This window comes from Fusarium proliferatum, assembly GCF_900067095.1.
Source record: "Fusarium proliferatum ET1 genome assembly, contig: FPRO_scaffold005, whole genome shotgun sequence".
Lineage (NCBI taxonomy): Eukaryota > Fungi > Ascomycota > Sordariomycetes > Hypocreales > Nectriaceae > Fusarium > Fusarium proliferatum.
Window position 1 is genome coordinate 323070 of NW_022194794.1, and position 27397 is coordinate 350466.

Below are 27397 nucleotides of genomic sequence, written 5' to 3' on the forward strand. Positions count from 1 at the left end.
CAGGTACAAACATGCGTCGTGTCGTAGATCAACCATATGAAAACAAAGCTGGCGAACGTAATTGAAGGGTTCGACTGACAAAAGTTGCTGTACCTTCCTTGATCAAGCGTGCGACGCGTGAAAACGTGACGCGCCAAAACAAATTGTGGGCCTGTTGATCTGGGATAGTGGGGACTTGATCTTGATGGTGCAGGGTAAGATCAGCCATTACCTCGAACTTGGTGATCATATAGCTGTATCATAATTCTGGGGCGTTCTGGATGACCTCTTCATTATAAAAAGAGCAATTGACACGTTTATTGAGGGTAATATTGACTAAAATCGGTGCAAACGTGACTGTTCCAATCAGTCAGGCTGATTGGAAAGAAGTGTCGGCAACTAGAGGTTCAAAAAGCTTGACGATTTATGAGCTAGTTGTGAAATTCACTTCCATTGACAAAAAGTTTCAAACTTCAAAACAATCTATTATTTATAATCAAGACTAAGCCATGAATTAAAACATGGCCTTGACATGGTTCAGGCGTCAGTCGTGGCCATCCTCACGAACAAGTCTCAAAGTCTAGCCACACTGGGAGAGAGAGTAGGGTCCAAACCGCACCGTGTCTCCCAGAACCACCCTCGCAGGCCCCCGTCGAGGACCGATCTTCCCTGGTGTTCTTCTTACTGGTGGCGACACGCACGGCAGCGTAGAATCTTGGGATAAGGACGCCCCGGAGATCCTCCACCTGCATGTATGCCTCGGTCTCAGTTTTGAAGTGTTTGTCGGTATATCGCCAGAGTAGAGCTTCGAAACGGGCAACTTCATCCGGCTCCTCTCACATACGGCTTGCAGTTCGAGGGAGTAAGTCAGGTGTCGAGTCATCGGATCCCTCCCGAGAATCAGGGCACTGTCGGGATTTACAGGGGCGAGCGACCTGGGAGGTACAGTAGAAGTGATTCGGGAGTGATATTGGGCTCTTTCTCAGGCAATACGGTGCTCAAGTCGTTGAAATATCTGCATCTCCTGGGGAAGCTCCTTTGGAGCAGTCTGTGGCACCGGAGCAGCACCTCAAAGGCGATGAAGGACCGTTGACCATTGTTGGGATGGCGGAGAATCCTGCTTCTTGCGATCCCAACTGCAAAGATTTGCGACGTCGACTGCACGTTCCTTCAGGGACAGGTCGGCTGGGTCCATCTACAATTCGTTGTCTGTCACTGAAAACATGAGCTTTCCATCCAGACCTTCGAAGGCGCCGGGAAATGCTTACCTAGTGGCCTTGAGTTTCAGTCGTGAAGAGAGAGCATGATATGCGCAAAGCGTGGGCTTGCCTCGATCATGGAGCGCGCAAGTTGGTCGAGCTCAGCACCTTCTCGAGTGATGCCGACGTAGCCACCACCAGCGGTAGGGAGCGACGGTGTTGTTGTTCTCGTTGGTAGACATTGAACTGACATGGTGGCTGTTATGATAAAAAGGAATAGGAGGGCTTGGGCGACGTGATACTAGCAGAGAGAGTTTGGTGATGTCGGTCGAAGGGGATAGAGATCAAAGGACCAAGGAGACATCGTGAACTTGACCTGCGTAAGCGCCAGTCTCTTGTATGTTGCGGTAGGCATCAATCTCACCACCAGACGTGACAGAAACGATACCAGTCTGGTCACCAAGATCACGAAACAATTGTCGCTCGCCGCTCATGTGGTCTTTCAAATTGCTCTCATAGCATTGCCGTCGCAGTTGCCCGGCTGCTTCATAGGGAAATTGTGAAGCCCGACCAGCATAGCTTGGTGGACCTGACTCATGCTCAACAGACTTGGCTTAATGAGAAGCTTGGGATCCTCACAACCGTCGTGGAGGCAGGCATTGCGCGTTTTGAGTTCTGGGAATATGTGGCTTGTTTTCTGTCGCCTTGTTTCTTCGGCTGAGTAGGGGGCGTCAGGGCGTCCAGGAATGGGGTCTTCAAGGAAAGCTCTTCGGAATACGCGCTGGGCAGGAACTTCAAAGGGTCAGTCTATAGATCAGATGGTGGCTCTAGAATCAACGGGTCTTCCCAGACCTACCTGAGTGTCTCCCGACCATGTGCCGGCTCGGGAAATTACGTTGCAGATGAACAGTAGTAAGAGGGTAGCCTGGAATCGGAGCGTGCCAATCATGCAATCGGCTTTGACTACAAACACGTGGTAGAAGACATCATGGTGGTATAGCAACTTTCTGTATGAGGGCCGCCTGTGAAGGAAGTACAGAGTCTCATGCATTCGACCAGCGCGCCCATAAAGTCGTAGCGAAGCGAGAAGCGCGATGAGTCGGTAGAGTTGGGAATAATGCTGAAACAGGGTTGTTGGTCAGATGGTTATTGTTTGATGGTGGTATTCCTGAGGCGGTGCTCGGTGGATGCCCAACGCATAACCGAGGTGACTGAGGCGCTTCGAGCAGGCGTTGACTGTATGCAGTACTTGACTCCTCGGTTGAATGAGTGCCTGGCTCATCTCAACTCTGGAACTGCCAGGATGACGTGAATTTTGAGGAGCGCCGTCATGCACGTCGCCGAGCAATTGCACATAGGGGCGCCAAGGATGGGTGGCAAGTATCGTACAGAGTGACCGCTGTGCTCGCTTTCAACGGGAAGCTGGGGCCTTTGGTGGATGAGAGTGTCGCAGCAGCTGATGCTTGGTCGAACAACTGAATCGGCCACGGGTCTGTCCATGCGATGATGCTGGCAGACACATCTATGACCATCATCGGGACCACCAGGCCCACTCAATGTAGCGTAGCGGATGACCTTCACATCGGAAGAGGCAGGGAGCTAGACCTCACGAGCAGCGTTGAGACGGTGCGCTCCATTCGGGTCATATCTGACAGAGCGCTCACCGAACGAGGATGACGATTGGTCGAGAAAGCCAGAATAACAGAGGCCAAAATTGAATTTTTGACGGGAGAGTGGTGTGCCTGAAAAGAACAGCGCTTGGCGAGGGCTATGTATGCATCGTGGTGAACGAGGCGTAGGGACCCAGCATCAACCGTCTTGCAGTCTTGGAGTTCGATGTTCCACTCTCTATACGATGGTCCGGATGAGATAGCCGGTTGACTGACGAATTGGAGGGACATGGTGACGAGAACCGAAGGAAACATGGTCGTGATGTTACCTTAGAGGGTGACGGTCAAGGAGCTTTCGCATACTGATCGATAGGATTGAAGTTGAGCTGGTGCGCATCGTAGATGTCTTTGAGGGAAATGCTCGGTGAGTGCCGGTCGGGGTCAAGAGAGGAGCTTGGTTTCGTTCGAACGATATGTCGGTCGGTGTACTGAAGGGTAACGCCGGGGAAGCATCTGAAAGCAAGTTAGAATGATCAGCCGCTCCAATGATGCTGAAATGAGGGACGTGGGATGAGAACACGCGAAACTGACCTGAGGATGCCAGAAGACAGGTAGCGTCAGGCACTTCGCCTGGAGCATGTCGATGGTGGAGAGCTCACTGCCCTCTTCTTGAGTTTCGAGAGATACTGAAGACATAGACATTCCCCATGGGTAGTGGCAAACGTCAGTCAGCTGTGTCGGTCGCGGGTTGAGCTCTTCGCATCTGGTCAGTCACCTTGGATGAGGCTCCTGTTGTGAAGTGTGCGGCCAACCCAACGGTTTGCAGGTCTTTTTGCGTTCGAGAATGAGGGCGGCGTGAGGCGATGAGATGATGTTCAGCGAGGGCAAGGATAAGTCTGAGCAGAACACGGTAGGAACATGATCGGGTTAGGCCACAAAACGGTTGGAGCCTGAAGATTGTCCGAATGTATTTCTTGTTTTATCGCTCGCTTTTTGAGACATCGTGATTGCGGCGTTTGTCTCGGTTGGCCATTATCCTTTGTTCTGGAGGACTGATGGTGAAGGACAGGACCGTTGTTGATCGCTAGGTGACGCGAAATAACGCGTCGGGTGTATCTGGGAGCCCGTACCAAAAGACGGCATCATGACGCCGATCGGTCTTGACAGCATCTAAATAAGTTTGGTATATATCGCAGTAAGATGAAGAAATGGCTTTTTGCCAGGTTCTCTGTGTTGTACGATATGCTGCTTCAATGAAAATCAAACAACTGTACTGGTCAAACTGCTCCCCACGTCATAGTGTTTGTTTAATAATGTCGGCTCATTATGGAGGCTTTCAGGTCAAATCGTCAATAAGAGAGTCAGAAGTACAAACTGAGTATCAAAAGCTTCACAAAGAAGCAGCGAGTTTAGCCACGGTATCTATATCACAAGTTATATTTCCGATAAATAAAGAAATACCTCTTTGTCAATAATGTATGGTCAGAGGTGTGAGCTTTTCGTACCCTATAGCTTCGAAACGTGGGACTCCACAAATTCCCCACTTCCCCAGATCGATGCCAGATCGGAGCCACGTTTGTTTCGCCCCACATCCTTCTCACCTGTCAGTCATGGGCAGGCACCCTTCGACGAACCGACTAACGAGGGTACTTAGGTTTGGCTTCAAGTACAAAAGAGTTCATGTACGACAGAGGCTGAGAGTTGCGGGCATGGACTGAGTGTTCAACTTGTTCCTTCGACATTTGGAAATTCGTAAGACGGGCTTGCTCCCTGTTCCACTTCGTTGACTGTATAAGCATGTACATACCTGGATCATATGACTCTTCATACTGGAATGTTTACTACCGAGAGTACATGATGTCTAAGAAGAGAACAGGCACCATTTGCCATCCGAGAGACTTTAGGTGCCCCCGCTGCCAACCTCTCCATGCCCACAGAGAATCCACCAAAAACAGCCCGCCTGATAGTCTACCTACAGCCACTAAATGATTTGGTCACACTCGCTGGAAATGCCACCTCGGGCGGGCCAAATCCGCCCACTCACTGAGGTCGTCACAGTGCTTCTTGAGAATGGCTCGCATTCCAGATACTCGAGATTGAAGTCGCGATGAGTCTTGATTGATTGTGAGGATGAACAAGGTCAGTAATCACATAATACATTGGACAGATCAACGAATTCGTGTTGAAAAACGGTCACATACACGAGACACGACAAAATTGAGTTTGTTGGCATTCTTGACTGTCTGACCACACTATCACCACCATAACCCGTCGCGACAGTTCGCTGTCGCATCGACGGCTCAGCTACCATCCAACTTCATTTGATTCCGTTGCGGCAACACGAGGATCCGTATTTACAACAGGTTGTGGCGTTCGAGCGTTCCCTTGAGACATTTGATGACCTCGTCTTTGTATCGAACTTCGGCTTCCAGCAACTTGTTCTTGGTTTCCAAGGCCTGCTTCTCTCGCTTCAACCGGGCGCACTCCTCTGCTGGAGACTCCAGTCGTCGGAGGAGCAGCTTTTCACTCGATGTCGCAGAGGGGAGTAGTCCAAGAGCTTCCGCCATCCCAGGGGGAACACTACACTCATAAGCCATCGATGGTGCTGGAACGCTGGGATTCTGGGAGGTTGTCTGCGCACTGGGCTTGTCAGTAACATTCATGTTATCTGTAGGAGCTTACTTACCGGCGCTTGATAACGGCGTCTCCGTCATCCGAAGCAGGACGTTTACCAGCGGGAGTCTGAGTCGGTTCCATCCTAGGAATATGAGAAAATGAGTGATGAGGCGGTAGGGCAACTTACTCGTCGTGATTTGTTGTGTGTGGGAGTTGGGAAATTTGAGAAGTGGGGGGAATGGCCGGGTAGGGCAAACTCATCCATTTACTGATACGGTCACGGATGGCCCCAGCTGCCTGTTGACAGGGCCTTACAGTACCTTTCAGTGGGCTACCCTCTATAATATGCTGACGCTAAGTGCCGTGGCTCTTTGCTCACTGAGTCTGAATCAAACAATAAAAGTCTTGTCGCTTGCAATAAATCAGAGACATTGGCCTGGTGAATCGATTCTGGTCACCTGGCTTGTTTTTCCTTTTTGTACTTCGCTCTGAAATTCACTTTGTTTCCTTCTCTTTACAAACCACCATCAAACATTCACCAAAATGGGCAACGAACAATCCACCATGCAGGCATCTTAAGTCAATGCAGCAGACTCGGACCAGCGACGGGCTTATCTATTGACATTTGTTCATATGATGGGAGGCAACTATGTCGAGAAAGTCATGATTGAATATTTGTTCGCAGAGGAACGGGTGTGCGACAGGCTCAATGAATTTGGCATCGTGCAGGTCGGCACCGTTCACTTCGAGTACCAGGTTGACCGAGCTACTTGGATCAATCTCTGTAAGTTAAAACCCACAGATACTTATGTGCATGCTGAAATTAAAGTTCGCCGTCTTCGCGACCAGGCTCCCCTTTTGCCTTTTGAAGAAGGATTGCAGTGGGGACGGCCTTTACCTCCGGCCAGGACCGCCGACGGGCACTCTGAGCCGAACGACAGCCGCATCGAACAACCTCGGGTTTATTGGACTTCAAGATAACGCCTCGGTCAGAACATATTCCATGAGATTAAAGAAGATGCACGGAAACCTCTCAGCCTGCACCCTAAAGAGTCTATCGATTGTCCCAGAAGCAAGATTGGTCAAAAGTCAATGCAGCGCACTCACTGAGAACCTGTGTTCGGGACAACTGCAAAAGTAGCCACGAAAGTCTCCTCTCATCCGATTCGGCCACCGCACAATCGCTACGAGAGAGGCCTCATGAGAAACGAGAGCGTGGTGAACGGAACCAATCACATGCCCACAAGGTCGAAGGTCGCGTGCCATCACGAGCTCTGGATTCTCATCTTGTTATCATTGACTAGACTGCAGACTATAGACTCGCTCCAGAACCCGAGAAAAAGGCTCCACAGCACAATCAGCGCGAGACGAGGGAAGAGGAAGACCACTAGCGACAACAACAAGATATACAAAGACCGTCAAGGTTACAGAAGACTGCAGACCAGATTGTCTACCAGATCGTATCCCACAGGTCCATCGCCAACTACTACAGTATCAAGAAGTCGGCAAAGCTCTCGACCCGCAAGATCGAGCTCATTCTCAAGAAGGAGCTGGACTTCCACATCATTCCTCTGGTCATCACTGCAGACAGAGATTCCGACATCCGCTCCGTCATCGCGTCGGCTACTGGGGGTTGTTCAGAGTTCTGGCACCCAAGAACGAGACGTGCTTGATTACACGCTTCACCATCCATCGTCGAAGTTATAGCAGGATTCACGTACAAGTCAGTGCATCTTTAAAACAGAACTTCTGTCGGCGAAAGGCGCGAGCGCAGCGAGGAAAGGCCCTCCGCCAGGAGCCACCGGAGGTATTTGGGGCCTGTGGCATTGGCATGAGGTGTGTTCAGAGTCGCCTGACTGTCGCCGCCAAATGTAATGTCGGCTGTATCGGAAGAGGAATGAGCGGTAGGATGAGGAAAATCCAAATGACGACCATTAATTGCGGGTTCATTCATCGCGGATAAACAAAGACATTGCGGTCATGGGTCAACGCGACAGTGAGAGCTTCATCTCCCGGTAATCCTTGCATGTCCGTCTCAAGAGAGTCATCAATTCTTAAGTGTAGAGGTGCTGCAAAAGAAGCTTAACACCTTAAATTGATCTTAAAAGTATAGAAAAGCTTAGAACATATAAATGATCCAATGTCTACCACTCTTGATGATACCACGTTGTGATGGGGCACCATCGTCCAGGTGAGGATCCCGGGCTTGAACAGTCCTCGGGGGCAAGAAAACAGCAAACCTTACTGTATGGTGTCAAAATAAACTTAGTAAAAGTCATCATAAACTTAATCTATTTTAACCAAGTCTTTTTATTATTTAGGACTGAGGTCCTGTATTTTCTTTCCTCACATCGACAGTCCCAATACAACACAGCAAGCCCCAGTTGAAACAGTGGATCTTCAGCGGTTATAGAGGGCAACCCACTGTAACCCGCCGTGAACAAGCGTTTGCCCGCTAGCAATGGTTACACAGGTCACTGAAGCAATTCGTTTCAGTTACCTTCTCCCGGAACTCAGTGTCATCATTTCTCCAGCAGTCCAGGAGGGGAAATTGTGTTTGTATTAAGATTTGTTCACATTACCCAATTGAGACAGGATGCTGATCGCTATTGGACAGGTGTTTAAGCATAAAACTTTGTTTGGCGATCGGCAGGTGTCTGCGCAGGAGCTGCTTCCTCGGTTGTCTCGACTCGCAGTCCCGGGTGTCCCGGGTGACGATGGACAAGGGAATGAAGGTATGAATTGGAGGCGGTGACATGAAGCTTTATAAAGGAGAAACTCGTAGGTATAAAGTGACACTCGGTACAAGAGGGCAGACTTTGAATCTGGCACGGGTGCTATGCCTGAAAGTCATGATAGAACACAGCGCTTCAGTAGCCTTTACCAATGTCTACCCTTGTGGACATGAGGCTGAATCCTCTTTTTGACCCCTCAACCCTATCACCAATGTCTACTGCTTCCTGGACTTGTCCAACTGCTCTCGCAAGAGCTGCACCTCCTCCATGGCCAAAGCCAGCTTTTCATTCAGCTCTCGGATCTCCTTCTCAAAGGTCGAAGCCCCGTAGCGAGGTTGCCGACTTGCGGGTGGCTGGTTGGGAGTAAGAAGCCGAGCTGAAGTAGCCTTTCGAACTTGCGGATCGACCGCTTCGATGAATCCAGGGTCACGAGGCTGGTGACTGTAACTATTGGACATTGTCAGTTAAGGAACACGCAGGGGGGATGGTCTTGTACTTGTTCGGTCGGTCAGAATCTGAGGCATGTCGGTAATCCATGGTGACGAGAATCGGTCTGCTGTTGATCCTGCCATGAAATTAGAAAGTAAAAACTGATGGAATTGCTTGGATTTACCTAGATGTGGAAAGACGGAATCTTGGGATGGAACCAGGCTCAAGGGAGTCGAGGAATAAGATGCAGAATCGAAGGTTTGTGCTCTACTGAATGACTTTGATCAAGTGAGTTGCCCCACACAGCTCAAACTGCTTTGATCTGCGGTAGTAGACAGTGAATGCTGTATCACAGCACGGGCCGGATTCACCAAAGCGTGAGTTAACGGTAGGGGAATTTGGTAAGTCTGGCCTTGTTACTGTACAGGTCATCAGAACCAAGCGTTCCGTCTAACGATTGTTGTGGCATGAAACTTTCTGGAATCAGGACAGATGTATCGAATGTGATTCGCCACCCACCCAGACCAACTGTAATTGTGTATCGTCACCCCTAGGAGGGCTGGCCAAGGCGGAGATTTCCTTGATGATGTAGTTGTCCCTTATGTGGACGCGATAGGTCCTGTGATGTCCCTGGTTGATGGCTGTGAGATCCAAAAATTGCAGCAAGGGGAGAAACATCATGACATCTAGTTCCAGGCGGGAGTGAGCTCAGTGTGTGCTTTAGGATTCTAATAAGCTTCACATCTCACGAATACTATCAAGAATTAGACAAGGGACTGGCACGGACGGGATGTGTCGCATGAAAAGGTATCATTTCTGGTAGCAACTGAACGAGCATTCGTGGTCTAAACAACTCCACCCCTTGACCGACCCAACCAATCCTCTCCTCTGGTCTCAGTGCAATCAGCGTCATTAGCCCGTATCCTACTCTCTGTAGGGGCGATCGGATCCATACCCAGGAGAGTTCTCCTTGACCTTCCAAGCTGCCTTTCGGAAGTAGGTTCCGTCAGAAGAAATCCGGGAATCCTTGTACTCTGTTTCCGATTGCTGAGTGTCTCCAGCAGCCGCTGCCGAATCAGCTTCAGCTGCCTTCAGTGTCAGCATACCCTTGAGGTCATCATGAACGCCTCGAAGAAAAGAGATCTGGGCTTTGGAGACAGGATAAGTGGCGATTTCAGGAAGACTGGCGAGATCCGGTAGGTTATGTGACCATGACTCGTGAAGCCCATATATGAGCATGTACTTGACAGGAGCATCCCGGACAGACCATCGATGAGCCATGAACGATGGGGGCTCATATTCGGCGATGAGGTTGGGCCCGTCGATCGAATAAGTACGGACGTAGTCGTTTTTGTGGCTTTTGTCATTGAGGCGAACAATCGCAAGGACCATATATGTCTTCTGCATGCCATGGGCAGCATCACTTGAGACTGGGGGACGGAAGCTTCGGAGGTCCTTGAAATCGATGGGCTGCTTCTCATCGGAGTGATAAAGAAGGCGGATGATGGGAGGTCTCGCGGTGGTCGTCTCGAAAAGGTCATCGGCGAAAGCCTGGAGAGTCTGACCTGGCTTTTGAGCAGGACGGAACTCGAGCAAGTCGGCATGGAGATAGCTGCCGGCAGCGTTGCTGCTTTCCACCTGGGCGGGAGGACGGACGACACGGATGCCAGGGTGAGACCAGAAAGTGTTCTTCATGAGCGACGATTCGCAGAGCGTGTAGAAGGACTCATTGGGTGAGAAGCCCTTGGAACGAAGATCCTCGACCCACTTGTTCATGGATCTGGTTGCTAGCTTGATCTCCTCTGGCTCGTCGCCAAATGGGTGCCATGCGGCGCGCAAGATTGTATTCTGTTTCTCCTCCGACTTCACCCAGTCGAGGAACGGGAGAGCTCCAGGTTGAGTAAGGAGATAGGCATAGATGACTCTCAGGACAACGATGAGAGACGCTAGCCCAGGGCTTGTGGCGGAGCTAGGAGGCCGTCCATTGAGGATGGCGATGGCGGTTCTCTGGCCACGATTCAGGAAGGCGGCGATTGCGGCTCTCTGGGCACGGCCTGTCACATCGTGGTGGGTTCGGATATCAGTGGCGTCCATCTTGGATGCTGCAAAGCGTTAGATATCTTGAGCCATGGAGAGTGAGGTTTGCTTACCGTTCCCGTGGAGTTTGATGTTGTGAGGAGGAAATTTAACTTGGGTGGGCTAAGGGCTGAAGTAAGGCAAGGGTTGGGTCTTGTGCAACACCAAAGCTGGAACGCACATCTGTTGGCGTGAAATCAGACAGTATAGGCGGTGAATCAGGGCAGCATGTCCCCCGTCCGATTCGAAAGACCTGTGTAACCATTAGGTTGCCACTGGACCAAGGTTCGTTCGTAGCGTGTTACAGTACCTTCAGTGGGTTACCCTTGTGAACCCTGAATTCTCACAGGCCCATTCAAGGGTTGCTTCGTGGTGTTGGCATTGCTCAAGTCTCAGAGCTCGCCCTGAACAGGATTTCTGCTGAGTGACAAGCTTTGAGGAAGAGCATCGACGTCAGCTCTTTGAAAGTCTGCAGTCCGAACTACGTAAGGTAAAAGGGATTGTTGACCCGTCCAACTCCCCTCTAAACAATGAACTGGATAGCAACCCTCCCCGAGACGTATTCTCATCTGGTAATCATTGACGTAGCCCAGACTTGTGGAACGGGCTCCATCCTGTATAACGAGCGCTCATCAGAGATCAACGCATGTTTAGGGGAGGTGTATGAGGATACTTATGCGTAGAGTTTGCCTGGGGATGTAAGACTTACAGTCAATCAAGCAGCGCTTATGGATTGCGAATGTCTGAGATGCCGTCTGGAGAACGCGCTTGGAGAAAGTATTAGGATTACTCCTGATATTAATTACAAAGCCAGTTGCACATGGTCGACAAGTGACCCGTTCATCCGTTGTCCTCCGTCCCGGTGTTGGTCAATTCGTAGCTGTCTTGGTGACAGTCAACCATGTATCCTCTTCCTTCATCGTCCATCTATAGCTCAATGGCATGCACGAACTCTCATCATCAAACTGTTATTGAGTCTCTCACATATCTCGGCAGCGCGGCGTAGTGACGGGATGAGAAGGGCGATGATTAGGGAAAGCCGTGAGCGATGGGAGGACCGCTGTTGTTTGACGTCGGCGTGCCTGAACAAGCGCTTGGCGAGGGGTATATGCGAATGGCAAGGTGGCTGAGCTGTATGGAGCGGGGGTCAATTGTCCTGCAGTCTCGATGCTATGGTCCAAATGAGTTCTTGCACGGTGCAATCTGTGGCTGTTGAGATGACGCGAAAGTTGGCCAGCGGCATGATTCTCGTCACTTCGTAACTGCATCGAGACAACTCCTCGATTTGGTTGGCGAGAATCAGTCAGAGTATCGGGCGTGCTCATACACAGAACGAATTCAACGTCTTGGAAGAGGTCATGGCGAAGTTTGATGAATCGATCGCATAGTGGACTGGTCGCCGGTTCCTCGCCTGCAATGAGTAATATGGAGTTGACGGATGACTTTGAGGAGGTAAGGTGATGAGAAAAGAAAGGGAAACTGGGTCGCAATGCAGTCTCATAGGGGGGAGTCAGATGAGCTTTCGCATCCCGGTTAACGGATGAAGTTGAGTTGATGGGCATCGCGGACCCCAGTGAAGGGGATCATAAGTATGCCGGTCGGGGACCAAGGAACAGGAGCTTGGTTTCCTTCGAGCGATGCATTGATCGGTGGGCTGGAAGCTTGCGCGGAAAGCATATTTGAAAGTGAGTCAGCATCATCAAGCTGCGCCGACTGCTCCAATGAGGCTGAAATGGGGAGGCGAGGGATAAGAATAGGCAAACTTAACTGTCAAGGTGTCGGAAGACGAGTGGCATCAGACACTTCTTCTCCAGGTACGTTGATAGTGGCTCCTTCCTTGGCTTTCCTGAAAACACTGAAGGCATGCGTGACAATTCCCTTCATGCGACCATAGGGCTCTCCGGCAAGTCCGCCTCACACTTATCGAAGACATTTCCATGAGTGTTAGCGAACATCAGATGTCGCCTAATGAGTTCTTCCCTTCTGTTCGATCTTGGATGAGGCATTCTTATGTTCATCATGTGAAATGCGGCCTTGGCTTGATCGCAGTATGGGATATTTTCGTAACCACAGTCTCAGAGTCTACTGCCAAACTAACGGTTACAGAGCTTTAGGACAGCGCAGTCACTGTCGAAAGTGACGCGCACGATGTTGCTGTGGTGCAGGTGATGAGCTCAGTAATTTTGACCGAGACTTTCTCTCGGCGTAAGAGGTCGGTGTTACTCTGGAGTATGTGCAACTCCAGGACGTCACCAACTTTTCATCCTGCCGCTTGGCCAGTGGTGCGTCAGTTGCGTTCGATGTCGAGCGCACAGAGCCGTGAAGTGATGAGACGATGTTCGTCGGACGTGTGAAAAGTCAGTGCGTGCCTGCTCAAACACAAACGCGTAAGATGGAGGGCTTGGGGGACAAAACATGCGTCAAGGAAGCCTACAGCTCAACTGATTCCGTTTGTCTGTCCTTTTCATTTGCTTTTGGAAAAGTTTGATTGCGACGACTGGCTCGGTTGGTCGTGTGGTGTTGTGTTTGTTCTGGCATGGAGGAGGCTTCGATTTCTTCGCTTTAGGGGCAGTGTTGTCGAAAAAAGACTGCTCGCCGCGTCTTACAGACACAGGAACACCTGGATTTTGCCCTCGACAACATCGTCCGCAGTGTCAAAATGGCTCATCCTGAATGGGGTGTTGATAGCGATATCAGGGCATACAATGGCGCACTCGTAGATGAGGCAAAGACAACAGCAAGGTCCCAAAAAAGCGGCTAAGGAAGCTCTTTCATGTAAAGCGCTTTTTCGAAAGAACTGGTGGCTCCTGTTGAGGAGAAGGGAAATACGTAGAATTGAGAGGCGACACATCTTGAACAACAAAGCGAGTTGCGATTAGCGATGGCGACGCGTGAAAACCATGTGGGGCGAAACAAAACAAGGATGTGGGGAAGTGGAGACATCTCCACAATCATAACGGTACAGGGTAAGAAAAGCTCACACCTCTCACTTTACATTATCAAGAAAAAGGCATCTTTATATTGAACAGAAGCGATTATTGTTGTTTGGATGCTCTCATTGGACTAAATGATATTCTTTGGTTACTTTGGTGTAAATTTGTTAGTCATTTGCTCTTGCATTGGCGATTTGGCGTGAAAATGCTCATATTTCAACAAGATTTGCAACCAAGCACGAGAAACAAAACACGCTTAAGTGACCAGGACGGTCGTTTGATTTTCATTGAAGTAGTATTATCGTCTTCTAGATATATCCAGAGAAATTGAGGTTACCATTTCGCACAGCGACACTTATTATACTGAATGAAATGCCACCACGGCCAACAAGCGCAGTGCCGCTGTCTTTTGATGGACTCCCAAGCACAACTCCACCCGTTTTTTTTGGCGTCACCAAGGGCAGTACTGGCCTTTATACTCCTCAACCATCGATTCCGACAAGGGAGCCGCAACAACGGCAAGACAAACGGTAAATGACAGGAGGGCCAGCAAGATTCAAGTCTTTTGAGTCATGTATACTTGGAGGGCGGTGCACCCAGACAGGACAACTCGATGCGATGCTGGTGGAGGTGCCTGAAACACTATCATCTGAACCTCAACGTACACACGGGCACAAGACTTGCCTGGGATTATGCCTGATGATAGAGTGTTAACATACTCATGCGGGAACTTCAGCCCGTGGTCCGATTGCTGACAGCAGCGTAGCGAGGACTAGCCCTCCTCCAGGAGCCCCTGGAGGCGTCAGTACACAGCGCTTATGCCCCCCCTGACTTTCTCATAATGGTTGAACTGGACCTTCTGGAGGCTTTTGTGGTTGTTAAAGATATCACAGCGCACATATGTCACTGTGAGTCGTCCGATGGCGTGTGCACGGAACAGTGTTGAAGTCAACAGAGCGAGCTTGAAAATCTCGTTACGTGTGAGTTTGACACCTGATCGTCTGACAGAGCTTGCCTGGGCGGACATTTGACTAGAGAATTTGTGGTCTCGGCGCAGGGTCAGTGAAATGGAGACATCGCTGTTTTTAGACCGTCCTTTAGAGATGACTATAAATCTGTTATGTGACCAACATTGAGGCGAACGGTCTGACGTGCTATTTATGCTCCTTGATCTAGCCAATATGTGATGTTGGCCTAACAGCAAACCAGCCCAGCCTCAACTACGGACGTTCCGTGACCAGTTTGTGAGAGGCTGCGTAAGTGACAGGCAGTTAGACCCCGCTGTACTTTTAGGCGCCTTAACCACTAAATCCACTGTAACAATTACAACCTCACCGAGGGTCGACAGAAAACGCTCGGGCCACATAGCTCATGTCTGGTCTCAGTTCGTCAAGTTAATTTTTAACTCCGTCAAAACAACATACACATACAAGTAAGCAACGCAAGCCTTTCTACACAATCTTGACACATCGTACTGACTCTGTAAGCTATTCCCACAGCGCCATTTCGTATTTTGAACAAGATGAGCGCCCAAAACAACAATCCGCCAGCTCCCAAGAAGGCAGGCCGACCGAAGCGAGAGATTGATGGCCGCCTGTTGGAGTCCATTGAGGGGATATATGCAGACAATGCCGAGGTTACACTCGAGATGGTCGCTGAGATCATTGGTGACGAAGATCCTGTCGGCGATGAAGGCTGGGACCAGGCTGCAGAGGATCGTATTACGGTCTCCTGGGAGATGTCATCGAGAAAGAGGTCATCGGACAAAGTTGGCACGAGAGGGAACAATGACGACCCTCTTCGCGAGCTTTGGCGATTCTGTCTTCGTTTTATGAAGCAGGCGCCCCCGATCATGCTCTCCCCAGTGAACAGCCTGCAGTTTATGCCTTCACGCCAGAAGAGCGATTTCGACATCTCGACCGACCTTTTTACCCAGGCTGCCTGCGTGACAATGGCACAACTGGTTGTTCACCCCCTATGGGGTGGAAACTACCGTCCCTTCGTTGATGCCTTGATATTCGCTGCTTTGTGCCGTGTGGGTGCCAATACGAACATCAGCTTGTCTCTCCGGTGGCCCCATCACTGCCCAGTCATCCAGGGGCTGAACGCCAAGCTTACTGAGGCCGCAAACAGTGGTCAGCCTTTGACTGATACGCTGAAAAGGCTTCACATCGCGGCAAGGGAGACTGTCCACAGACGTGGTGATGTGGGCAAGGAAAGCGTGTTCTCGGAAGCACTCTTTTGCATTGGGAAGAATGTGGTTGCGGAGTCGCCTTCGGACGCTGAACTGGCTCAGCTTCAGCAAGGGATTGTCCCTTTCCAGGGGAAAGACTTGAAAGCCATCAAGAAAGCGCTTGATGATATGATTTCCACTGATAGTCAAATGCCGTACTCCGTGGATGACATCCATGCTGCCTTCAAGCTTGTTGGCCATCGCGGCGAAATCCCTTCCAGGCAGCTGCTTCAGTCATTGGACGCTCGCGCATGCAAGCAGGTCTTTAGGATATCTGAAAGACCCGAGAGGTTTGGCTCTGTGAGCCTCCCATCTGACTAGTTATCAGAAGAGGGTACTCCAGCAAGCAGCATGCAAGAAGAGACTGAAGAAGCCCGCCGATCCATGCCAATCAGTCAAGGGCGCGATCGATTCCACCTCCGACAGACCGATCTACCTGGATCTGATCGAGACTTCCGTCCTCTCACGCAGCGGGAAATTTCTTCTCCCGCATTCCCCCCTAGTCGAGACCCAGATGTCGCCGATGAAGGTCGTTTTTCCAACAGAGGCGACAGCGTTGATGAGTTGCCGGCAGGTGAGACACCTGAGGATACCGGCTACTACCCAGATGACGATGGCTACATGCCTGGGGATAATGAGTTTGCCGGCCACGTTGAGGCTGAGGAATCATCACAGATGAACCCAGATCTCCCTTCGCCCAGACATGCAACGGACATTCGGCCTCCGCTGAGCCAAGCCCTGGCTACGGATGAGATTGCACAAGTCCGTCGTGAGGTAGACAGACTTGGCAAAAAACTCCGTGCCAGCGAGACCGAGAGAGATCGTCTGATTGAAGAGGTCAAGACTCATCAGGCCGAGACAAATAAGGTCTTCAGGGAGAGGCATGTCGAGGCCATTCATGAGTTGAAGGCGACTTACGAGAAGCAACTCCAAGCCTCTAGGTCTGAGAGTTCTAAGACTATTGCGGCTTTAAAGTCTGAGCATGCCGAGGTCATTGAGGCTTTGAAGGCTGAGTTTGCTTCTTTCAAGTCTGGGCTTGACGATGGCCTCCAGGCTGTGAGGTCTGAGCAGGCAGGTCTTATCAAAACCCTCCAGGAGGAGAATGAGAGACTCAGACAGTCAACCCAGGCTTCCGCTCAAACAGCTGAGCCTACAAATGTTGAGGAAACGGTTGATCCTGAGATATCTGAGCAGCGTGAGTGCTCTCAAGATACCGAGTCACTGGCAAGTGTCTTGTCGAGGCGGCCTGAGGGAATATCCTTTCCTACGTTAGGTCTACGACCCCCAGTGGTCAGGCTTCCTGCCAGTGGAGACGGGACATTAGCAGGACGCAGTCGGTTTGCCAGGGAGGGAGGCTTTGGCGACTCAGCTTATAAGCAATTTTAGATTAGATTAATTTATGGCAAGACCTATTGATTGATGGATTGATTGACTGACTGACCGACTGATTGATGAACTGATTGATTCAGCGATGCTTGATATATTTGCGGACGCCACCCAAGCAGAATACTTCAGGTTTGAGTGTCACCCTCCTTGATGCCGGATTCTTTGATGAAGCGACTTCTAAAGTCTTATTTTGAGTTGATAGACCCCACAGCTGATGGCTTACATCGCGCGCCTTACACGCTCACATCGGGCGCCTCACACGAAGGAGGTAACCTATATCCAAAGCCTTATGACTGACGTCGACATTAACACTGGCCGAGAATTGCCAAAGACATAATTACAGTGGCAACCTTGGGATTATAAGCTTCAACATCCAGGCACGGCTTTTGGTGACTGGTAGATAAGCGAGCCATGCTAACCCCACCCTTTTACACTCTTCCACTCCGTAATTATCTTTTACTCACTCCCCACCTTCAACCTTTCACGACTGATATCACTCAACCTTTTCTCCAGACCGAACGAAACTGTAAGGTCACTCAAATGTTATGGAATCGCCGCTGACATTATAAGAAGTCCATGATTATGACTTCCCACGAAGTCGTAGAGCGCGCCCTCCTCGACCGCATCGAGGAGCTCAAGGCAGAACTACGCGAGACAAAAGCCCGCTATGCGGCCCTCGAGATCAAGGCGAGAGACGACGCCAAGAAGCTTGCCGACATCGCGTCAATCATTCGGAACGGCATGCCTGACCGTTGTGGCGCCAACGATAACCCTAGCGACGTCGAGAACGGGCGTTTCGAGTCCCCAGCCGTTGCGGCTGAGAAATCTGAGCTTGGCGATGCACTTCAGGCTGAAAGGTCTGGCCAGGCAGATCTTAGTGATACCCTCCAGGAGGAGAACAAGAGACCCATGCAGTCGGCTCCGGCTCCGGCTCAAACAGCTGAGCTTGCGCCAACACCTGTTCAGGAATCAGCTCAGCCTGATGTTTCCTTTCAACAGACTGAGTCATTGGCAAGTGTCATGGCGAGAATGACTGAGGGGGCGCAACTTCCCAGGATTCAAGCACGATACACAATCAGAGTCACGCCGCCTTTCGCTGGGTCGTTGACAGCCCGCAATGAATCAGTTTGGGAAGACGAAGACGAGTTTGAAGATTGAAAGGTATATGTCTATGTAGAATATAAGTTCGGTCTGCTCTTATACTGAATGTGAAAATTGAATCTTGTATTGGGTGATTGGGTATTCGAGTGATTCGGTGATTTACCATATACTTGCAATTTGTGTCGAGCTGATTGTGCATTAGGATCAGAATGACATAGACATGATAGCAATGAGTCGTGTTGAAGCGGCATGAATCCGAATCTTAGACAAGTGCAGATTTGTGATACCTTTTGCTAAAGCGATGTCTTGAAATAAGCAATTTGATCGGTTAGAGTGAGGGAAAGCTGCAGGACGATACTTTTTAGAAAGGCAACGGAATGCCCTTGATAACGACTTAAAACTAATGCTTGTGGTAAATGAAGCCCGAGAGCCAGTGGACTGGACGCCGGGCAGGTGGACTTTAAGAAGTCTTGGTGAGTCTCAGTCGGGTGGCCTCTCTCATTAACGCGATCTTGGCTTTGTCAGTTGCAAATGGCATTAAAACGCCACAATACTCCAGGAAGTTGGCGACATTCAGTTAAGCCAGAAGGCCTCAAGGTACAGCCTCTATTACAGTGTTTTTAGTAATAATCTATACGGTAGGCAATATTTAAAGCTCGAAATACTACAATTAGTTATATTCTTAAACTCTTCTCTCTTTACTTTATAAGCTTTACTTTATAAGCTTTACTTTATAAAACTACTTTATAAAACTACTTTATAATACTACTTTATAATACTACTTTATAATACTACTTTATAATACTACTTTATAATATTACTTTATAATACTACTTTATAATACTACTTTATAATATTACTTTATAATACTACTTTATAATACTACTTTATAATACTACTTTATAATACTACTTTATAAAACTACTTTATAATATTTACTTTATAAAATTAATTTATAAATTACTTTATAAAAATACTTTATAAAAATACTTTATTATTTTTATATAATTACTATATAAAATTTACTTTATAAAACTACTTTATAATACTACTTTATAATATTACTTTATAATACTACTTTATAAAAATACTTTATAAAACTACTTTATAATATTTACTTTATAATACTACTTTATAATATTACTTTATAATACTACTTTATAATACTATTTTATAAAACTACTTTATAATATTTACTTTATAAAATTAATTTATAAATTACTTTATAAAAATACTTTATAAAAATACTTTATTATTTTTATATAATTACTATATAAAATTTACTTTATAATAATACTTTATAGTATTTACTTTATAGTTTATGTATTTATTACTAAATCTCTTATTAAGGTTACTCCCTGTTATTTACTCTTGAATTAATTTCTCTTAACTCAATCTAAACTTTTCACGATATCAACACAACCTTCCGACAAACTCACATGTAAGCCTCAACCCGTCGCCATTATCAATACTAACGATACAAAATACAGAATGTCGCACGAAGAAAATATCCAACATCGACTTGGCGAATTCATTTCGGCCTTCAGCGCCCGCGACCGACCGAACGCGCGTTTCGCGCACATCAAGATTCCGGATTTCCGCATGGAGCGACCGAGCCTCATGGAGTCGATACGAAAGTCCTTGTCCCCGGAGAATGCCAAGTGCATGCTGTTCGTTACCTCCGAGCTGGAGAAAGCTGTTGGCCATAGCCTCGCGACGGCTGCCACCGCGGCGGATGGCATCAAACGGCAGCAAATGGGCTATTCCGAGGCATTACGCTCTGTCAAGATGAACAGGGCAGACGCAGGAGATGGCTCGGCCTGGAAGTCTCCTCGGCAGGGCAATTTGCAACAAGATGTCATATTGCCTCGGAATATCATTGTGGTGTTCCAGATCGATCCCACTGTCCCAGCAGATTGTGCACTGGCGCTGATTGCCTTTGTTCAGTGGGCTCTCGATGTGGCAGTCGATGGTGAGTCCCAAGTGATGGTCATCACCTTGGCGGTCGAAGATGACTGCGACTTTCTCTCGACGCTGGTCGCCATACGCTCACGCCACGTATCTGTCGATTACCTTGACTTAAGTGAGCCTTGGGATGGCGCTGTCCTGACCACGGGACCTGTCGAGACTACCATGCACAGATCGACAGATGTGTTGGAGACTGTGAAGACAATTGCCGCGGCGTCGTCGCGAGATCAGGACAATCGACACCTTGTGCTGTCATTTCGAGATGTCGACCTTGCTGCACAGTACGAGACACTGGTGGTGAAAGCCGAAACCCCTTTCGTGGAATCGGGCTTGGATGACAAAGGCCTAATCGATGTCATACAAGCACCGACTTTCGGGCATACCTGGCTGACCATCAACCCAGCCCTATGGCTTAGCCCAGTACAATTTAAGGGATATCAAGAAATTCACATTCTCTTGGGCTCTCAACACACGGCGTCTGTCTCCTGGGACAATGTTACAGAGCAGCTGGTTCAATACGACAGATGGACCTCAAGAGAAGAGCGGATCTCTCAGCTGCAGTGGGCTCGGCAGCTTTCTGTTCGTGATGTTCATATCTATCACGAACAAGAGGAGATAGAGTCACTGGAAGCGACCCTTGGATCATTCATTGACTCCACCAGCTGTCGTCATCGTCAAGTTGAGAACTCCCACCTTGGAGGATTCATCACTTGTGTCATGAGTATGGCACACTGGGGGTTACGCATCGACCAGGTACTGGCATGTTTTGTTCGGTGCCCCGCCCGCCTACGTTCTATGAGGGAGCGTCTCAAGATCCAAAGAGTTATCACGCCCACAGGCACCACCCTTAGGGATGCTGAGGGGCTGGTGTTCATGACACTCCTTCCTCTGCTCAACTACGATCATCGGCTCGCCCTCTTTGTAGCTTTAGACTCCGACGACATCGTCCGGAGGGTCAAGCTTCAGTTGGCGGCAATCATGCTGACTGACGTTTCCATGCTGGCCGGATTGAACGTCAATGAGCCGCTGAGCCCTGATGGACAGGAGGCTGGAACAATCCTCAACTCTTGTTTGGGTTACGGCAGTGACATCGCACCATCTGGGACTTTATGGATGCTGCTAGGTCTCTGGAAGGCTTTCGAGGTCGCCTCAGACAAAGGCAGAGAAAATGCCCCGTTCTGGAGTCTCGTTCAGGTAAATGTGGCACTGGCTAATCGTGCCAATAGAATGTTTGGAGCAATGTCTCGGATATTGCAAAAGATTGGCATAGGCTCAGCTATTCACAAGGGCTTCGAGGACGAGACCAGAGGCTTTGGCGAGGAGCAGAAACGTGTCTTGCAAACTCATCTGTTGCAGGCATACATCTTCCAGCTTGTTGCAGCATTCCCGCCTTTTAAAGACGGAGAGCCAGATCATGAAGCGCCACTTACACACTTGATCATGGCGAACAACATCGAGGTCACCATGCCGTTCATTCCGATTTATGTGACTAGCCTCGTGAATCTTGACAGAATCCTTGCAGACTCTGGCAGCGATTTCGCTCTCGGCATCTCGCAGAGTCTATTGAGGCTTCCAGGACGGCGCTGCGGCTTGATGGATTGGACAGCGATTCCGAAGGACCTGGTAGCTGAGTGGCTGGTTGAATACCGCCCAGGGCTTGACTTGCTTCCAGCATTGGCTTCATTGACACGACGCCATCCCGAGAACAAGGATGAGATTAATTGAGAAAGTGTAGAAGTTGATAGACAGCAATGAAAAACAATCCTTCAAGACTTCGCGATGACCTTGTGACTGTATGTAATAATATCATAATATGTTGAATAAGGTGTTCTGTGTGTCTGACTGGTTCCTCAGATACCTTAACCCATGAGGAATAAACTGTAATTCAGTACAGATTAATTACCAGCAATTCAGATGAAAGCAGCTACAGTCTGCACAAATTCTTAGAGAGTTACATGGGGTTTGAGAACTGAGACCACGGCAATATTGGAGTTGAACAAAAAAAAGATATTCCATGATCAATTGTCATTCTACACTACACCATCCATCCCTCCCAAGCAAAACTAAACCAAGGGAATGTCCCATATCTGTCCTCTACCGATCGTGGTGTCGTGGTATCTAGTCGGTGGGTTCCTTGTCGTGGTGAGAACTGGGTCAAAGGGAGGCCTGGGGACTGTCGTCATGATGTTAGCTTTGAAACCTTCAAAATTAGATCTCATTTCTTACCTGGAGAACCATAGTGAGACTGTCTCGTGGGCCATTGTCCTCGGTGGGTGGTCTGCGTAAAGCGGTTGATCTCTCCGATTGGAGGTGGTGTGGTGCTTCCATGGGCAGCGGAAAGCCTTGTCGAGTCTAATCATCAGCGACCTGACATTTCCACGACTGTGCCATCATCCGAGACAGCCTTTTCCGACCACTCGCAGACGGTGTCCTCGGGCTGGCCATCGTCCGAGACAGCCTTGTCTGACCACTCACAGACGCTGTCCTCGACCTCGGGATGTGACCCGGTTGACCGCCGCATGATCTCGTCGAAACGACGGGGCCTGACGAGAAACTCTGTTTGCCAGTAGTAGACATAAACGTCTTCCAGGTCCCCGATGTTGACGTTCTCGGGAAGCACAGAACGGTCATGGGTGGAATCGAATTCCGCCTGGTGGACATGGATGCCCCTGCCTTTCTCACCGACGAACAGGTCAATCGCGTACTTCGGGGCCCAAGGAAAGCTTGTGAGGCTAGGGACGCTCACAGAGTCATCTGCCTCAAGGAGGTCATAAAGATATAACCACCAACCCTTCTTGGTGGCCAATGCTGGCATATTGCCACGGTCCACGACAAGCAGCTTGACCTTGGCCGTCAGGCTCAACCTGCGAAATTTCTCACATTCATCAGTGAGGTGGCTGTCAGTTCTGCAGAAGATGCAGATCCTGACTGATCCATCTTCAGCAGTGATGCAGTTAGCCACAAGGTGGCCGTCTCCTCCACAGTTGGCACAAAGCTTCCTGCGGGACGTACCAGCCGTGCTGGCACTCTCACCCTGGGGGCGGTGGGTTTTCTCTTCCTGAGGGAAGGTGATCCTCTCAGCGAGAGGGCGCGACGAAACAGGCATTCTTGGGCGAGCGTTGTCGGTAGACATGAGGATGTCGTACGCGATCTTCTTGCTCTTGGCCTCGGCGAGGCGGTTGGGCCGGAGTGGCTGGAACCTTGTGAGCATTTGAGAGGTGCCGAAAACCCCCTGAGCAGTCTGCAAGGCCTGGCCGGCCTGCGCCGTTGTGTCGAGGACGGAGTACAGCGACTCCTGGCCATTGGTCTGATCCAACAGCATCATATTGTCCTGGCGCTGACCAGAGAGGTCGACCATCTCTGCGATGCCGCCGTAGGACCGGACCTCGCCGCGCGGGACCAAGATCAGTCGCCCATCGTCCTCCTCAGTCTGGCTCTTTTGGCTCTTCTGGCCCTTGGTGATGCCGTGCTTGTCGGTCATGGTCTGAGCATATTTGCCCGTGTCTCGGCTCTTGTCGGGCCCAATAGTGCCGCGACCAGAGCCGGATTGTCCGCCCTTGGCTTTGAGCTTGGCCGCTTGGCGCTTCTCAAAACCCTCGCGGTTGTGCTGCTTCTCGTCCTGTCGGCTGGGAGCCATCGTGAATCACTGAAAAAAAAAAGATTTAAGTGAAGATAGTTGATTCTTTTGTTTGGCAGTGCGGTGATTTCGCGATGGTGTTGTGGAAGGCTTTGCAAATTTATGAAAATGGACGGCTGAATTATTATGTGCAGATTCCTGGCCACTAGCGTAGAAATCTTGCCACCTGTTGACAGTGCTATCCCTTGGCCTTCATAATTCGCCAAGTAACCTTATACACGTCTTATTTCTTGGAAGCTTTGCAGTATCACAGCGATCCGCTGGCACTTATTGTAGGGGTTAACTCTACTGAGACGAACATGCTATCATTTTTCCATCCACAAATTTGAAGCCTGAGATTGTGAGGATCGGACAGGCGAATTTGTATAATGTGAACAGTAATACCTTGCACACAAGCTATTTACCTTAATTAAGATTGAGACAAAGCCTTTTATTAAACTCGATTCACTCTGAATCGGGAAGGCAAACGGTCTTTAAGGCTATCACATAAGTGAATGTCAATGGTGTTATTTAACACACATTCAAGGTAAAATGTTGAAGATTTGACTCTTCCCACGTAACAACGAGATACAGGTAGCTAAAGTCGTGCAGACATTAGTTTAAGCTTCTTAAATTCCACCAGTGACTTAAAAACATCGTTAGGGTGAGATATTGACAGCGTAATGTGTCTTTAGCCCCTTAATGTACCACATCGAATTCTCGTCTGAACTACTGCCGCAGACTTTCGAATCGATGTCGGTTGAAACTGGGCCTGCATATTTAGTCAGCAAGTAGTCAAAGGTGCAGCCAGGTGGGCAGTCTCATATCTTTGCATAACCCCGCTGTTCCTGTTTTTTTTTCCAACATCACAACTCTGCCTTTCCAACCTCATTTTTTTAAAAAAGAAATATCTTCAAAGGCACTTACCAACAACGCTTCCGCCGCTGAGAAAATGAGTTCTCAGCGAGTCACTTTCGATCCGGCCCAGTTGCCGGACCCAGGGAACCTGGGTCAGCGCCGTGGATATATTGAGCAGTATATCCAGCGCTTCCACCGCGACCTGGCTCCCAATATCGCTGCCAGGCGCGAGGCCGCTATCCCCGCGGTCTGTAAACAATACCACGAGAAACTTCGTGAGATACAGGCGCCTGCCGTGTACTTTGAGTACGCGGTTGACAAGACGATGTGGAAGAACATCTGTACGTTGCCAACTCTTATGGATTTTGTATATGCTAACCAATTTTGATAGTCAAACCACAGAAGCCCCCCGCGTGGCCTTGGAGCAATGGGCCAAGTGACAAGGACATGTCCCTCGGCTGGTCAAGGACCTACCGGGAATGGCGACTCCAGAATGGTTTGCCCGTCCCGCCTCAGCAAGAGGCAGGCCCCTCCAGTGGCAAAGGCAAAGCTGCTGAGAAGACCCCCGTGGTCACCAAACCTGCTGCCCCCAAGCAGCCTCAAACAGGGGCGGGCAGCTCCGGTGGTAAAGGCAAAGCCACTGAGAAGACCACCAAGGTCACCAACCCCCCTGCCTCCAACCCCCAGACTCGCAATGGTGAGTCATCCAAGTCCAAGCCCAAGCCCAAGCCCAAGTCCGATGCCGAATACACGGTAAGGATCACCAAGGAGGGCACACCTCTGCGTTTGGACAAGGCGAAGAAGGCGTGGGTGAGGGTACCCGCTCGCCTTGCGGGTCTGAAGATGACCCCAATGGCAGCCATAAAGGATCTTCCCGAGGGACCGCAGTCCTTGTTTAACAGCCTCGGCAAGGAACTGCGAGAGTCACTGGTTGAGTCAGTCCAGTCCCCTGCTGGCACCGCTCCCGAGGCTCCCACTGTTGTAACAGCGCCCAAGGCCCCCAGCGCTGCCAGTGCTCCCAGCACCAAGGGGAACATCGACCCCGTGGAGATCGACTTCTCGCTACGGGAGGCTGCCTGGGACTATATGTACGGCAAGGGATATTACCTTGGAGGTGCCGTTTTCGCTCCCTTTGCGCTCAGGATACCCCGGTGCCTTGACTTTAAAGACCTCGTTCTTGGAGAGGATGGTCGCGATATTGAGGCCATCAACAACGACATCCTCGAAGCAGGTCTGGCTGTCTCTTGGAAGACCCATGACAACCAGGCCATCGCTCTTGTCGTTGGCTTCAAGGATGAAGCTTCCCGGGCACTACCCGGAGCCATGTCGGGCTTGGCCGACCTCTGGTGTGATGTCGTCGCGTGGTACATCAACGCGGTTGCGGGTGGTACCATGACCTTGGCCACAACCTTGCGAGTGGTCCAAGTTGTCAGTTGGTCCCGCGAGAGAGCAGCGAACTTTGAGCACGCTCAGGCTGCTTATTACTTTGCCCGGGACAACTGCACGCTCATCTCGGAGCAGGTCCGCATGGCTCGCGAGGACATTCGCAAGTGGTCTCCTATGTTAAAGGCCATCATAGAGAAGCCTCTGGGAGAGGCAGAGCCAGAGCTTAAGGCCTGGGTCTGCAACAATGATGTAGACATTTATGAACGCTCCAAACGCCTGAGAGTGGCTCACCAGGTCTGGCTCTCTAGCTCCATGGACGCCAAGGTAATCCGCAGGGCTACTCACTGCCTAGATGACTGCTCCCTTTCTCTGTATTCCGCTTGAATGCGAGACGCCGCTTAAATGCGAGACATGGCGGTAGTTATGATAGAAAGAATGAAATCACTCTCATTTTGGTACATATCCGTAATCCATGCTTGCCATGCGAATACGTGTGACTAAACTATTGAATCATAAATCCTATGTCGTGCGCTGTCAATCTATACGTATTTTGTCTCGCTGAAATCCTACAATCTTTAATCATTTAGTAATGAAGGTCCCTGTGTCAAAGCCAGATTCTGCTGTTCAGGGCTTTCCTTGAAGCTTTGGATTGAAAGTGTGCCTCAAAGCTTCGCCAGCACTTTGAGTGACCGCCTCCCCACAACCTTGATATCCGTCAACGCACAAAGCCCTTGATCTGTAGTCGTTCGGAAGCAGAACTTAATTAATACACGGCTGCCACCCTCCAGCTCAATGATAGATACTGAGAACTGGGAGAGAAGCGCCATCAACCGTAGAACTACGTTACTGGCAATGCGGATTTCCTTGAACCGACCTGGCGGCGAAGAAACGTTTTTATATAGGGACTGCAGCCTCCAGAGTTGCCATCATCGCGGATAAGAAGCATAAATGGCGTGAGTTAGGTGTAATTACAGTTGTAGGTACCCCTTCGTTCTCGCGATTCAATACATTCAGTAAGCCCCCTTCAACCAGTAGTCAATGGTGATGCCGCGTCTAGCGTGACATTCTACCCATCCCAGCATCACTGGGGTACAGATCAGATATCTTCTCCATTCCCCCGGCCAGTGTGGAGGCAATTGGTGATGTAAGGATGACTGACGTGGCTGGGATATCATTAAACTAAAGAGCCTTATAATTTTTTCGTGTGAGGCGCGCGATGTAAGCCATCAGCTGTGGGGTCTATCAACTGAAAATAACACTCCTATCAAAGTC

The 27397-nt window shown here is 49.6% G+C and overlaps 11 protein-coding genes across 11 annotated transcripts; 6 read left to right on the forward strand and 5 right to left on the reverse strand.

Moving 5' to 3' along the window:
- Positions 1–1263: 1263 nt before the first annotated feature.
- FPRO_10328 (uncharacterized protein) lies at positions 1264–1672 on the reverse strand (the record flags this gene model as incomplete). The annotated part of the gene is made up of 2 exons (XM_031231281.1): positions 1264–1479; positions 1532–1672. The coding sequence occupies 2 exons, from the start codon at positions 1670–1672 to the stop codon at positions 1264–1266; spliced, it is 357 nt and encodes a 118-aa protein (XP_031081333.1).
- Positions 1673–5142: 3470 nt separating this feature from the next.
- Positions 5143–5545, reverse strand: FPRO_10329 (uncharacterized protein; the record flags this gene model as incomplete). The annotated part of the gene is made up of 2 exons (XM_031231282.1): positions 5143–5428; positions 5475–5545. The coding sequence occupies 2 exons, from the start codon at positions 5543–5545 to the stop codon at positions 5143–5145; spliced, it is 357 nt and encodes a 118-aa protein (XP_031081334.1).
- A 495-nt stretch (positions 5546–6040) lies between these two features.
- On the forward strand, positions 6041–7077 carry FPRO_10330 (uncharacterized protein; the record flags this gene model as incomplete). The annotated part of the gene is made up of 2 exons (XM_031231283.1): positions 6041–6188; positions 6845–7077. 2 exons carry the CDS (start codon positions 6041–6043, stop codon positions 7075–7077), a joined length of 381 nt encoding a protein of 126 aa, XP_031081335.1.
- Positions 7078–8354: 1277 nt separating this feature from the next.
- Positions 8355–8676, reverse strand: FPRO_10331 (uncharacterized protein; the record flags this gene model as incomplete). The annotated part of the gene is made up of 2 exons (XM_031231285.1): positions 8355–8586; positions 8636–8676. 2 exons carry the CDS (start codon positions 8674–8676, stop codon positions 8355–8357), a joined length of 273 nt encoding a protein of 90 aa, XP_031081336.1.
- Positions 8677–9492: 816 nt separating this feature from the next.
- On the reverse strand, positions 9493–10662 carry FPRO_10332 (uncharacterized protein; the record flags this gene model as incomplete). Its single annotated transcript, XM_031231286.1, has 1 exon — positions 9493–10662. One exon carries the CDS (start codon positions 10660–10662, stop codon positions 9493–9495), a length of 1170 nt encoding a protein of 389 aa, XP_031081337.1.
- Positions 10663–15099: 4437 nt separating this feature from the next.
- On the forward strand, positions 15100–16131 carry FPRO_10333 (uncharacterized protein; the record flags this gene model as incomplete). Its single annotated transcript, XM_031231287.1, has 1 exon — positions 15100–16131. The coding sequence occupies one exon, from the start codon at positions 15100–15102 to the stop codon at positions 16129–16131; it is 1032 nt and encodes a 343-aa protein (XP_031081338.1).
- Positions 16132–16161: 30 nt separating this feature from the next.
- FPRO_10334 (uncharacterized protein) lies at positions 16162–17196 on the forward strand (the record flags this gene model as incomplete). Its single annotated transcript, XM_031231288.1, has 1 exon — positions 16162–17196. One exon carries the CDS (start codon positions 16162–16164, stop codon positions 17194–17196), a length of 1035 nt encoding a protein of 344 aa, XP_031081339.1.
- Positions 17197–17778: 582 nt separating this feature from the next.
- FPRO_10335 (uncharacterized protein) lies at positions 17779–18354 on the forward strand (the record flags this gene model as incomplete). Its single annotated transcript, XM_031231289.1, has 1 exon — positions 17779–18354. One exon carries the CDS (start codon positions 17779–17781, stop codon positions 18352–18354), a length of 576 nt encoding a protein of 191 aa, XP_031081340.1.
- Positions 18355–19788: 1434 nt separating this feature from the next.
- On the forward strand, positions 19789–21990 carry FPRO_10336 (uncharacterized protein; the record flags this gene model as incomplete). Its single annotated transcript, XM_031231290.1, has 1 exon — positions 19789–21990. The coding sequence occupies one exon, from the start codon at positions 19789–19791 to the stop codon at positions 21988–21990; it is 2202 nt and encodes a 733-aa protein (XP_031081341.1).
- Positions 21991–22624: 634 nt separating this feature from the next.
- FPRO_10337 (uncharacterized protein) lies at positions 22625–23902 on the reverse strand (the record flags this gene model as incomplete). Its single annotated transcript, XM_031231291.1, has 1 exon — positions 22625–23902. One exon carries the CDS (start codon positions 23900–23902, stop codon positions 22625–22627), a length of 1278 nt encoding a protein of 425 aa, XP_031081342.1.
- A 931-nt stretch (positions 23903–24833) lies between these two features.
- On the forward strand, positions 24834–26509 carry FPRO_10338 (uncharacterized protein; the record flags this gene model as incomplete). The annotated part of the gene is made up of 2 exons (XM_031231292.1): positions 24834–25080; positions 25131–26509. 2 exons carry the CDS (start codon positions 24834–24836, stop codon positions 26507–26509), a joined length of 1626 nt encoding a protein of 541 aa, XP_031081343.1.
- Positions 26510–27397: the final 888 nt, after the last annotated feature.